Source organism: Palaemon carinicauda, chromosome 45 (genome assembly GCF_036898095.1).
Source record: "Palaemon carinicauda isolate YSFRI2023 chromosome 45, ASM3689809v2, whole genome shotgun sequence".
Lineage (NCBI taxonomy): Eukaryota > Metazoa > Arthropoda > Malacostraca > Decapoda > Palaemonidae > Palaemon > Palaemon carinicauda.
The window spans coordinates 6,941,710-6,954,209 of record NC_090769.1 but is presented as its reverse complement, the minus strand read 5'-3'; the positions used below and the strand labels follow the sequence as shown (position 1 = coordinate 6,954,209).

The following is a 12,500-nucleotide window of genomic DNA, read 5'->3' as shown; positions in this document are numbered from 1 at the left end:
AAATTAGATAGAATAGTGTGCCCGAGTGTACCCTCAAGCAAGAGAACTCTAACCCAAGACAGTGGAAGACCATGGTACAGAGGCTATGGCACTACCCTAGACTAGAGAACAATGGTTTGATTTTGGAGTGTTCTTCTCCTAGAAGAGCTGCTTACCATAGCTAAAGAGTCTCTTCTACCCTTACCAAGAGGAAAGTAGCCAATGAACAATGACAGTACAGTAGTTAACCTCTTGGGTGAAGAAGAATTGTATGGTAATCTTAGTGTTGTCAGGTGTATGAGGACAGAGGGGAATCTGTGAAGAATAGGCCAGACTATTCGGTGTATGTGTAGGTAAAGGGAAAGTGAACCGTAACCAGAGAGAAGGATCCAATGAAGTACTGTCTGGTCAGCCACAGAACACCATAACTCTCTAGTGGTAGTATCGTAGCGGGTGGGCGGTTGCCCTGGCCAACCCTACTACCTGTGAACGGGTCATATAAGAATATGAAGGTAGAGTATTAAAAGTTGAAGGAGAGTAATGATAGACTACTGGATGGGCTGGAGGTACTTGAACAAGCAATAATAGAAATAAAGGATATAATATTATCATTATCATTATCATTATTATTATTGTTATTATTATTATTATTATTATTATTATTATTATTATTACTATTATTATTATTATTATTATTATTATTGTTGTTGTTGTTGTTGTTGTTAATATTTGCTAAGCTACAACCTTAATTGCAAAAGCAGGATGCTAAAAGCCCAAAGAGCTCCAACAAGGAAAATAGCCCAGTGGGAAAGGAAATTATGTAAAAATAGAAGAGAAGTTTAAGAATAATAACATGAAAATAAATCTTTCATATAAAAACTATAAAAACTTGAAAATAACAAGAAGATAAAACTTAGAAATAACAAGAGGAAGAGAAAGAAGATAGAATCGTGTGCCCGAGTGTGCCTCAAACATTGGGGGGGGGGGGGGGGCTATGACTGGCTGTCAAACGCCCCCCCCCCCCCTTCCGGAAATATGGTCCGGGAAATCTGCGTATGTGTGTGTGTGTGTGTGTTTCAACCAAGAGGCCTGGCAAAGGCAGGACAACGAGTAAACATGTCCGTAGAAGACATTAGGGAAGAAGTTACGGAAGAGGTTAAAGAGATATGGGAAAAAGGAATAAGGGAAAAACAATCTGATAAAATACAATGTTGTGGAATGAATGGAGGAGAGCGCAGAGACAGAGTTGCCAGGTTTTCCAAATGAGAAAAGGACAACGTCTGATAAACTGCAGCTTTAAAAGGCCAACCTAATAACAAAAAAGGCCGAAAATATAGCATTTAAGGCTAACAAATATAAAAAAGGCCAAATTTAAGTATCTAGCACGAAAAAGGCCAAATCTGGAGGTTTTATTTTTTTTTGGCACCAAAAAGGCCAACTTGGCACATTTCGCAGAGGAAAAAAAACGTAAGGATAAGGATATTGTAGGTGTGAAAGACTGTTCAAAGATAACATAGGGATAACTGGAGTTGGATTAATGGAAACAATTAGGTTAGGTAGGTTAGAAATGGGAAATAGCCAAGACATTAGAAACCAAAGAAACAAACCGAGGCTAGTATCAGTAAAAATGAAAAGGCAGAGTGAAAATTGGGCAATAATACGAAAGGCAAACAATCTAAGAAATTGTCGGGAAACAAGGGAAAGAAGAAGAATCTTCCTGGTGCCTGAGGGAAGAACTACGAATAAAGAGACAAAATACTGAAAACAATAATTCTGGATATTCAAGAAAAAGAAGGAAGATGGTGGAAGCAACTAGCAAAGTATCTAGAAGAATTAAATTTAGATATAAGGCAGATAAGAAGAATGACAAAGACAGAAACAAAATCCGAAACCAGAAAGTGGGACACTGAAAAGATGCAAAGAAATAGAAAGTAAAGTCAGCCTAGAAATATATAGAATATAGAAGAAAGAAATTAAAGAAGAAATATATGACAATACATTTGATTCACTGATAATTTAAGAGCTAATACTTTAAAACTAAATAATGGGGGGGGGGGAATGTAAACTGTAATTTTTAAGAATATGAGGAAGAAGATTTAATCCATTATTTTCCTGTAATATAGAAAAGAAATATAATAATTGAGCTTCAACAACTCTACGAGGAAGACCTAAATAATCGGATCATTTTCATTCAGTGAAACAAATTTCGAAAAAAAGAAGTATTAAACCTGATGTGGAGAAAAAAAAAAGTATAAAAGATAAACGATAAAGAAGCCGTTGCTAGTGCAATGCCTCACCCTTGAACCAGGACAAGCCGAGATCATCATATCCTTACCTAAATTGGTCAAGGTTTTCCATAGCCGATAATATTATATAAAATAGACTAGCTGTCAACTCACGGCCAGTCCTCGCCGCTGTCGTTGAAATTTCAAACAGAGGATCCTTGTCCAACAGACGATATTGTCCCTTCATCTGGGCTACATATCAGTCTCTCAGCCACAGGATTTATAAGGTAAACTCGGAAAGCTTAGGTTTTCTGATTCACACTGAACATTGTTGCAATAGTAATTTTAGTCTTTTTTAGTTTTTGATTTTGACTTATAATGAAATATGGAATGTTAGTGGTTTCTTTGAATATATATATATATATTTTTTCTCATGCCTATACAGTAATATTCACCTTATATATATATGAATATATATATATATATATATGCGTGTGTGTGTGTGTGTGTTTAGAAAATAAAAACATAAAAAAGCAAGAAATACACGTAAGTTAGAGCATTTATTCTTAAATGTCAAGAAAATACATTTCTCAACATACTTTCTGTGAAAAATAACATCCAATAAACTACATATTCATAAATTTAGTCTCCAAGTTAAAGGCAAATTCAACATCTCTTCGGCGTGTTTCGCACAAAATTTTATCAATTGAAACATAAATTACGTTATTCTATTTCTACAGATGAGTTTATAGATTCTGGAAGAGATAAAAAACAAGAACACACACACACACACACACACACATATATATATATATATATGTATATATATACATATATACATATATATATATATATATATGTGTGTGTATATATATATATATATATATGCAACATTCATTTTTAAAATTCTGACTTGATTATATTTTGAACACTAAGAAAATTTACATTTATCTTAAGAATTTAATCATAATTCAAACTGGATTGATAGGCTGTGAAGTAACGAAAATAATCTTATATTGAAATTTTGCCCCATATGATGAGTGCTAAGTACTGGGATGTTCCTCTCTCTCTCTCTCTCTCTCTCTCTCTATATATATATATATACATATATATATATATATATATATCTATCACACACACACACACACACATATATATATATCACACACACACACACACATATATATATATATACATCACACACACACACACACACACACATATATATATATATATATCACCCACGAATTACATTTAATACCGAATTCTATCTTGGGGATATACATCCACTTGGAATTCATTTTAGGGTAACAGCTTCTGTTACCATAGAATTAGGTATTAAATGCCATTCGTGGGTAATATTTACTTTGATTGAAATCACGTGTGCTTATGATATATATATATATATATATATATGATTGTAAGTAGGTCAAGGAAAGTGGCTCCTCAACATCCGGATCTGAGTATTGATAATATTCCTTTAACTTTGTATGAATCTTTTAAAATTTTAGGTGTGATTCTCGACAGCAAATTTACTTTTGAGAAACACATTAGGTCTGTGTCTTCTTCAATTGCACAAAAAAAAAAAAAATGGCTTATTGAGGAAGTCTTTCAAGATTTTCGGTGATTAATCTATTCTGAAGAAGTGTTTTAATTCTTTCATTCTACCTTGTTTTGAGTATTGTTCTGTCTGGTCTTCAGAAGCTGATTCTCATCTTAATTTGTTGGACAGAAACTTACGGTCAATTAAATTTCTTATTCGTGATCTAGATATTAATCTTTGGCACCGTCGTTCAATTAGTTCATTATGCATATTGCATAAGATTTTTCATAACTGACCATCCTTTACATTCAGATCTCCCTGGACAATTCTATCCTGTTCGTAATACTAGGCAGGCAGTTAATTCTAATAGCCAGGCCTTCTCCACCATGAGGCTCAATACTACACAGTATTCTAGAAGTTTTATTCCAGCTGTGACCAAGTTGTGGAATGATCTTCATAATCGGGTGATTGAATGAGTAGAACTTCAAAAGTTCAAAGTTGCTGAAATGTTTTTAAGTTGAACAGGCTGACATAAGTCTTTTTATAGTTTATGTATGCCATATCTGTTATGACGTTGTTACTATCTTTAGAATGATTTATTGTTATTTTGTTCCCATCATTTATTTATTTCCTTACCTCGCTGAGCTATTTTTCCCTATTGGAACCCTTAGGCTTATAGCATCTTGCTTTTCCAACTAGGGTTGTAGCTTCGACAGTAATAATAATAATATATGTACACACACACACACACACACACATATATATATATATATATATATATTTGTGTGTGTGTACACACATACATATTATATATATATATATATATATATCATATGTTCCTCTTTTCGTAGAGCTTCTACTTTGATGCAACTAGTAGTGGAGTTAGCATTAGTATTAATAATAGTAATAACAATGGTTGCAAGTTTTCCATAGTATCTTTATTTGAATGAAATCTCTTATTTACTTAAGTACGAAAAAATATATTCCCGTAGAGTACTCAGGAAACAGTACAAAAAACTTTATCATCAATTGGTTTTGATGTTATGTACGCAATGACCTTGACTGATTATTGGTAATTGTGGTCGCCGAGTGGTAGCGTCCTTGCCTGGCGATTGCCAGACTTGGGGTTCGAGTCCCGCTCAGACTCTTGGTTCCTTAGGTCACTGCAACCTCTCCATCCGTGTAAGCTAAGGATAGGTTTATCTGCTGAGTAATCGTAGACATTGCCTGGGCATCCTTTCTCTTAGCTTGGGTGGGGATGGGGCTTGGGCACCAATCATATGTAATATGCTCAGTCTCTAGGGCATTGTCCTGCTTGATAGGGCAATGTCACTGTCCCTTGCCTCTGCAATTCATGCGTGGCCTTTAAACCAGGCAAATGCGGTTTTTGGTAGCTCTAGGTCTATTGATAACCGCCCAATTTCCATATTATCTAAAGTTCTTAATGTATTTTGGCACGTGTCTGAATAGATTGAAGTTAAAAATCTGTTCCCTGGTTTGCAATTTGGGTTTCTTAAAGGCCTTGGAGCACGTGATGCCCTTCTTACAATTTCCAATGCTGTTCAGAAATCCCTTGATTATGGCCAGAAAGTTCTTATTTGGCTTTGACTGTGTCAATCTTGAGGCCTTTATTTTTTTATCCGAAACAATTGGGAATAAGGGGGTCTTTTCTTAACAACATTATTAAATTTCTAAATAAAAGATTTCCAAGAGTTGTTGTTGATGAGCACTATAATGAGTAAAGGAATGTGATATCTGGTGTTCCCCAGGGTGACATTATTGGCCCATTACTTTTCACACTACATACAAATGATATTAGGTTTGGCCTAGAAAACAGGCTCGTTGCATATGCAGATGATGCTACTCTCTTTGCATCAATTCCCTCTCCTGACTGTAAATCTGAATAATTTATTTATCATTATTATTATTACTTTGATGTTAAAAGCCCAAGGATCCCCGCAGGGAAAAATAGCCCAGTGAGGAAAGTAAATAAGAAAATAAGTAAACTATATGAGAGGTAATGAATATTAGATATCTAAATATAAATAACGATAAAATAGATGTCATATATAAATCATGAGAGACTTGTGTCAGCCTGCTAAACATGAAAATATTCACGGCAAGTTTGAACATCTGAAGTTCCACCGATCCAACTGCCCGATTGGAAAGACCATTCCACAGTCTGGTCACAGCTGGACTAAAACTTCTAGAATACTGTGTATTGTTGAGGTTTAAGCTTTATGATAGAGAATGCAGGACTGACAGAATTAACATACTACTACTACATAGAGGATGCCATAGATTAATAACCAGATCAGGAATAAGGAATTTAATAGATAGCAAGCTTTGTCCAATAAATTATGATGACATATTTATTCTAATTTCATTACTGATATTAAAATATTTTACATTGCTTATTCATAACTTCTCATATAGCTAATTTCCGCTCTGCGCTGAACCATTTTTCTCTGTAGCGTCATGCTTTCCAACAAGGCGGTTGTAGCTTAGCAAATGATAATAATAATGATGATGATAATAATAATAATAATAATGACAATGTATGAATGTAACTACTATACCTAAGTAAGCTTGTTATAATAATAATAATAATAATAATAATAATAATAATAATAATAATATATGAATGTTACTACTATACCTAAGTAAGCTTATTATAATAATAATAATAACAATATATGAATGTTACTACTATACCTAAGTAAGCTTGTTATAATAATAATAATAATAATAATAATAATAATAATAATAATAATAATAATAATAATGTATGAATACCACTACTATACCTAAGCAAGCTTGTTTTAATAATAATAATAATATATGAATGTCAATACTATACCTAATTAGGCTTGTTATAATAATAATAATAATAATAATAATGTATGAGTGTCACTACTATATCTAAGCAAGCTTGTTTCAAGACCCTTTTTTCACATAGCTTTTGTGTTTAATTACTTTGGGAAATTAACATCCAGATGTCTAGTTTACATGACACACCAATCCTTATTTTTTTGCTATTCATAAATAATAATACCAATGCCCTAATATCGCAAGAGGGTCTGCCCCTCTCTTTAATTCTTCTGCTGTACTTCTCTTTCTCCCTATTTCCTTAATCTTTCCTATCCCGAGTACCTGCCTTTAAGCTATAAACTGGATTGTATCCAGGGGTACTCTTCCTTTCCCCATATTCCCCACTTCCCTATCATTATTATTATTAGTATAATTATCATTATTATTATTATTATTATTATTATTATTATTATTAATCCTTATTTACTTCAAGATCACGAAGAGAATGAGTACGGCAGATGGTTTGGACGAGTTCCTCTCCAACCTGGGAACAGGGAGGTGGAACTACCTTTCTTTTGGAGCAGCTGCTATGGGTAAGTAATGGAGAAATCAGTGTGTTTGTGTGTGTTTATGTATGTATGTATGTATGTGTATATATATATATATATGTATATATATATATATATATGTATATATATATATATATATATATAAATATATATATATATATATACATCGGGAGAGAGAGAGAGAGAGAGAGAGAGAGATTGATTGATTTAAGGTTTTCTGGCATCTGTGAGAGAGAGAGAGAGAGAGAGAGAGAGATTGATTGATTTAAGGTTTTCTGGCATCTGTGAGAGAGAGAGAGAGAGAGAGATTGATTGATTTAAGGTTTTCTGGCATCTGAGAGAGAGAGAGAGAGAGAGAGAGATTGATTTAAGGTTTTCTGGCATCTGAGAGAGAGAGAGAGAGAGAGAGAGAGAGATTGATTGATTTAAGGTTTTCTGGCATCTGAGAGAGAGAGAGAGAGAGAGAGAGAGAGGAGGGGAGACTTTCAATCGCCTTTGCTTTTAACTTTTGATAATCCTAATAGGGTAACGCTATAGTCAAATCCAAGCAACTAAAGTAAATTTGATTTCTATAATACAACACTTTTTCAAAAAGCTTCAAAACATTCTTTTTTTATTAGCATGCCAGTTAAAGTCCTAGTCATTATAATAATTTTGTCAATCATCGCTGATATAATTTAGCACCAATATGTAGACATTCATATTGTACATAATGTATAGTCCATTTCTTTTAGCGATGCATATTTGCACAGACTCGCAGCGGTGCCCTTTTATCTCGGAAAAGTTTCCGGATCGCTGATTGGTTGGACGAGATAATTCCAACCAATCAGCGATCAGGAAACTTTTCCGAGCTAAAAGGGCACCGCTGCGAGTCTGTGCACATATGCATCGCTAAAAGAAATGGACTATAGTGCAACAAGAGTCGTTATTTAATTCTGCATCGTTCTCTTTACAGTTCAGCTCATCACACCGGCCTTCCAGGTCAGCAGTGAATTTCTGAACCCTGAGACGTCATACACTTGTGACTTTCCAGATTATAATCAGACAAAACCAGTTGATGGGTTAGTAGCAGTAACAGTAATGGAAGATGGGACACTCCAAAATCAAACCATTGTTCTCTAGTCTTGGGTAGTGCTACAGCCTCTGTACCATGGTCTTCCACTGTCTTGGTTAGAGTTCTCTTGCTTGAGGGTACACTCGGGCACACTGTTCTATCTAGTTTTTTTCCCTCTGGTTTTGGTAAAGTTTTTTTATAGTTTATATAGGAAATATTTATTTTGATGTTGCTACTATTTTTAAAATATTTTATCTTTCCTTATTTCCTTTCCTCACTGGGCTATTTTCCCTTTTGCGGCCCCTGGGCTTATAGCATCCTGCTTTTCCAACTAGGGTTGTAGCTTAGTATTTAATAAAAATAATAATAATAATAGGATTATGGTGGCCAATTGTAAAAGTCCATGCCTGGCGATCGCCGACCTGGGGTTCAAGTCCCGCTCAAACTCTCTCTATCCTTTTGAGCTAAGGCTGGGGTTGGGGAGCCAATGGGTCTACCTGCTGAGTTATCAGTAGTCATTGCCTGGCCCTCCCTGGTCCTGGCTTCGGTGGAGAGGGGCCTTGTGTGCTAATCATATGTACCTATTATTATTATTATTATTACTTGGTAAGCTGCAATCCTAGTTGGAAAAGCAGGATGCTATAAGCCCAGGGGTTTCAACTGGGCAAATAGCTCAGTGAGGAACGGAAACAAGGAAAAGTAAATTTTTTTCAGGAATAATAACACATTAGAATAAATATTTCCTATATATACTATAAAAACTTTAACAAAACAAGAGGAAGAGAAATTAGATAGAATATTGTGCCCGAGTGTCCCCTCAAGCAAGAGAACACTAACCCAAGACAGTGGAAGACCATGGTACGGAGGCTATGGCACTACATAAGACTAAAGAACAATGGTTTGACTTTGGAGTGTCCTCCTAGAAGAGCTGCTTACCATAGCTAAAGAGTCTCTTCTACCCTTACCAAGAGGAAAGTAGCCACTGAACAATTACAGTATAGTTGTTAACCCCCTTGAGAGAAGAAGAATTGTTTGGTAATTTCAGTGTTGTCAGATGTATGAGGGCAGAGGAGAATCTGTAAAGAATAGGCTAGACTATTTGGTGTATGTCTAGGCAAAGGGAAAATGAACCGTAACCAGAGAGTATCGGGTATGAATTTAATTATAGCTAAAAGTATCAAGATGAGATAGAGTTCTCTATTGTAACAATTTTATACTCCTGGAGCTCTTGAAAGCTAGATAATCTTAAAGCGCTTTCAAAATGGAGTATTCTTACGACAATATACTTCAGGAATTTCACAAGGGTTTTTTGTATCCTGTATCAAGTAATCTATAAAACGTTCATAGCCTACATCTTATTTGAATAAAGTAACGTATTGCATGCTCTCTTAGAAATATTAAACTTGGTTATGGAATTATTGATTCCTTTATTTAATTTCTTTTTATCTTAATTATTTTTCAGATTACAGTGCGAGTTTATAATAGAAGACGCCAGTGGTCAAGAGAAAACTGTGGCGTGTGAAAAATGGATCTATGATACATCTGTATTTAAATCTACAGTGTTAATGGAGGTTAGTTCAATTTCTTCAATTAAAAAAAAGTCTTCTAAATATGAAGTAAGTTAGTATTCCTGTTAGCCATCAATCGCTTATAGATTGGTCTATGTTTGCAGAAAAATGTATATTCATTTGAATATCTTAATTTTCACTGATATTTCTTTTTACATAAATATTATTTTCCATATGGCTCATCCATGTAATTAGAAAACCCTAAAATTCACGATCTTTTAATCCAAAGAAAAAATATATAAAATATGATGAACACCTTACTCTGACTAGCATTTTACGAGCAGAAACAAGTACTAAAATTGGCATATACTCCTTAGGATTGCTGTTTTCATGACCCGTTATCCATCTGCAAAATTCAAGATGGTGGCCATTTTTCAAGATGGACGCAATTGAGTATACATAAATATTCCAATTCACAATAAACTCGCATAGACTTGACTTACTTGAATGATCTTGGGTCAATTCATACTTTTTTCACTATGAAGAACCCAAATTTGGAGCTATGGGCCTACTCCCTAGCTCCATTGTAACGTATCAGTCCTAGAATTATAACTCTGGTAAAAAGTGCCAGTGCTAATGGGCCTCCTTAGATGCTGCATATTATATTGGCTGATCAGCAGGAATGACTGGCACATAAATTATGTTCAGAAATGCCACCATTTCTTTGATCTTTCCATCACATGCTGGACTGTAGTAACCGAGTGGGCATGTTCTTGCAGTAGAGGCAAAAGCGACGTAATGCTGACCTTAAATTGCTTTACTCTCTTCTGTGAATCATGGTGGGCTAACCAAGTCACATCCACTAGCCCATCTGTCGTTGTGACCTTCTCCAACCACGCATACTCCAATGGCAGTTGTGATCTCAGCAATTTGGTATCAGGGTGTGTCACATCACACTGGACGGAAAGGGTTCCTTCTTGGTGAAGAAGGCAGGCTTGACATTCGTGAATGAATCTGGGAGTTCTGGAAACGTCTTCACTTTCTGCTCTCCAATCTTCAGCTGTTAATGGTTTTCACCTTTGGTTGGGTACTGGAAAATAGACACTAGTTCCATTGAAAGAAGTAGTTAGCATTGTTGTAGTGGAATTGAGGTCTACATTGTCTATGACTGATGTGGCAAATAACCCCATCAGACCACCCCTGCCTCTTATGTACTTGCTGACTGTTGCATCTCCCATTTGTTCAGATATCTCTGGTACCCTGTCATATGAAATACTGAGGCCATTCTTGTTGAACATTCGTGTGCATGGACAGTCCCATGTAAACAGGGAATGGGGCCCCTCTGGTTTTTGGAGTGTCTGTGAGTTGCTTCTCCCTCTTTAAACCCTGTATCACAGTTGTACTGAAGCAGCTGAGCCATTGCTAGATCTTTCTTTTAGTTGAGATTTGATGTCTATTCTGTGTTCAAGCCTAGCCACAAACTGAAGATGAGCTGGTGAAATGGCAGGTTCAATGCACCCTTCACTGAAGGCTCCATCAAATGTGGAGTTGTGGTCCAGCATATGCCTCTGCAAGACATTAGCTTTTTTTGCCAAGGATAATGCTTCACTATGATAGTCAGACACTTCTGACAAGAGAAAACTAATATCTTTCGAAAAATATCCCGTCCCTGCTAGTGTGCTTCTAACCCCAGGTATTTCTGAAAACAGTTTTTCTGTAAGTCTTGTGGATTTGATAGCAGGTGCAATGACACCCATTTACTCTAGGTGCTGGGCATACAGATGAGCTATGTCTGCAAGTCGGAAAACTGCATGATCCTCACCAGATCGTGGTCTTCGTTGGATTTGTGACTAGCTCTGAGAATGCCTGTGGGTGCACATTCCTGTTCCAGTTTCTTGGTGGTTCTGAGGTACTTCCTCTCTCCACTGTAGGCTACAAGTCTGTCAAGTATGCAAAATCGTATTTCAGCTCCGGTGCAATAGCACCTCCACTGCTGAATCTTGCAAGACATTTTCTGCCATTTAAAGTTTGGGCACAGTCAAGAAGTATTATCAAGATTCATTGCCATAACTTGTCAGGGTTCAGAGGATGAGGCTGCTTTCTCACAAATATATCTCGTTTTGCTTCCATGGATGTTTCTGCACATGGTCTGGCATAGTACTGGCAGAGCCCACTCTGTTTTTCTTTTTCTGGCTCATTCCAGTTTCATTTTGCTCAACATAAGACGAAAAATTTGGTGATACTGTGCCTTGTTCCTCTTCAGAGTTTCTGCAATGCCACCACCGACATCAAGTCTTTCTGAATCCAGAATAATATACATCTCATTAATTGCATGAAAGAAGAGAATATTAATCATAATCATAGTGCAGCTACCATGCTTTAAGGTTTTCGTGTACATGGTGACTTGAGGAGGCTCCTTACTTCTTCAGTCTTCTTCTGGAAAAACAGCACTTGCTCCAGTCAGTCCGAAATTTAGACAGCTCTTGATCTGTATTTTCCATCTTGGTGGAAAATATCACAGTATATTAATTATCTGTATTCAGTTAATCAAAGCCGAGGTTTTATACCTTTACCACCTTCATCACAATCATGCACAATAAGGTAAGGGATGTCACTAGGTTCTGGAATAAAAATATACGACCTACACCTAAATTTAGGTCTCGAGCAATCTGTACACCATCGAGGTAACGCACGGTTACCCTTTACTTGGCTCTCCTACATCTGCGCAACCTATCAATTCAGGTGAGGCTATCTAACTAAACATCTACTTGTGTTAAACTGCATGTAATCTATCGTGGCTAACTGATGATG

General features: G+C 35.8%; 1 protein-coding gene across 2 annotated transcripts in view; it reads left to right on the top strand.

The window, feature by feature from the left end:
- The first annotated feature begins 2,369 nt into the window (after positions 1 to 2,369).
- LOC137634823 (organic cation transporter protein-like) overlaps positions 2,370 to 12,500 on the top strand; it is a 37,764-nt gene continuing 27,633 nt past the window's right edge. For both annotated transcript variants that reach the window (XM_068367375.1, XM_068367376.1), the window contains exons 1-4: positions 2,370 to 2,491; positions 7,052 to 7,151; positions 8,083 to 8,188; positions 9,644 to 9,752. In XM_068367375.1, the coding sequence (XP_068223476.1) occupies positions 7,064 to 7,151; positions 8,083 to 8,188; positions 9,644 to 9,752 (303 nt within the window). In that variant the 5' untranslated portion in view covers positions 2,370 to 2,491; positions 7,052 to 7,063. The remainder of the gene's footprint in view (positions 2,492 to 7,051; positions 7,152 to 8,082; positions 8,189 to 9,643; positions 9,753 to 12,500) is intronic.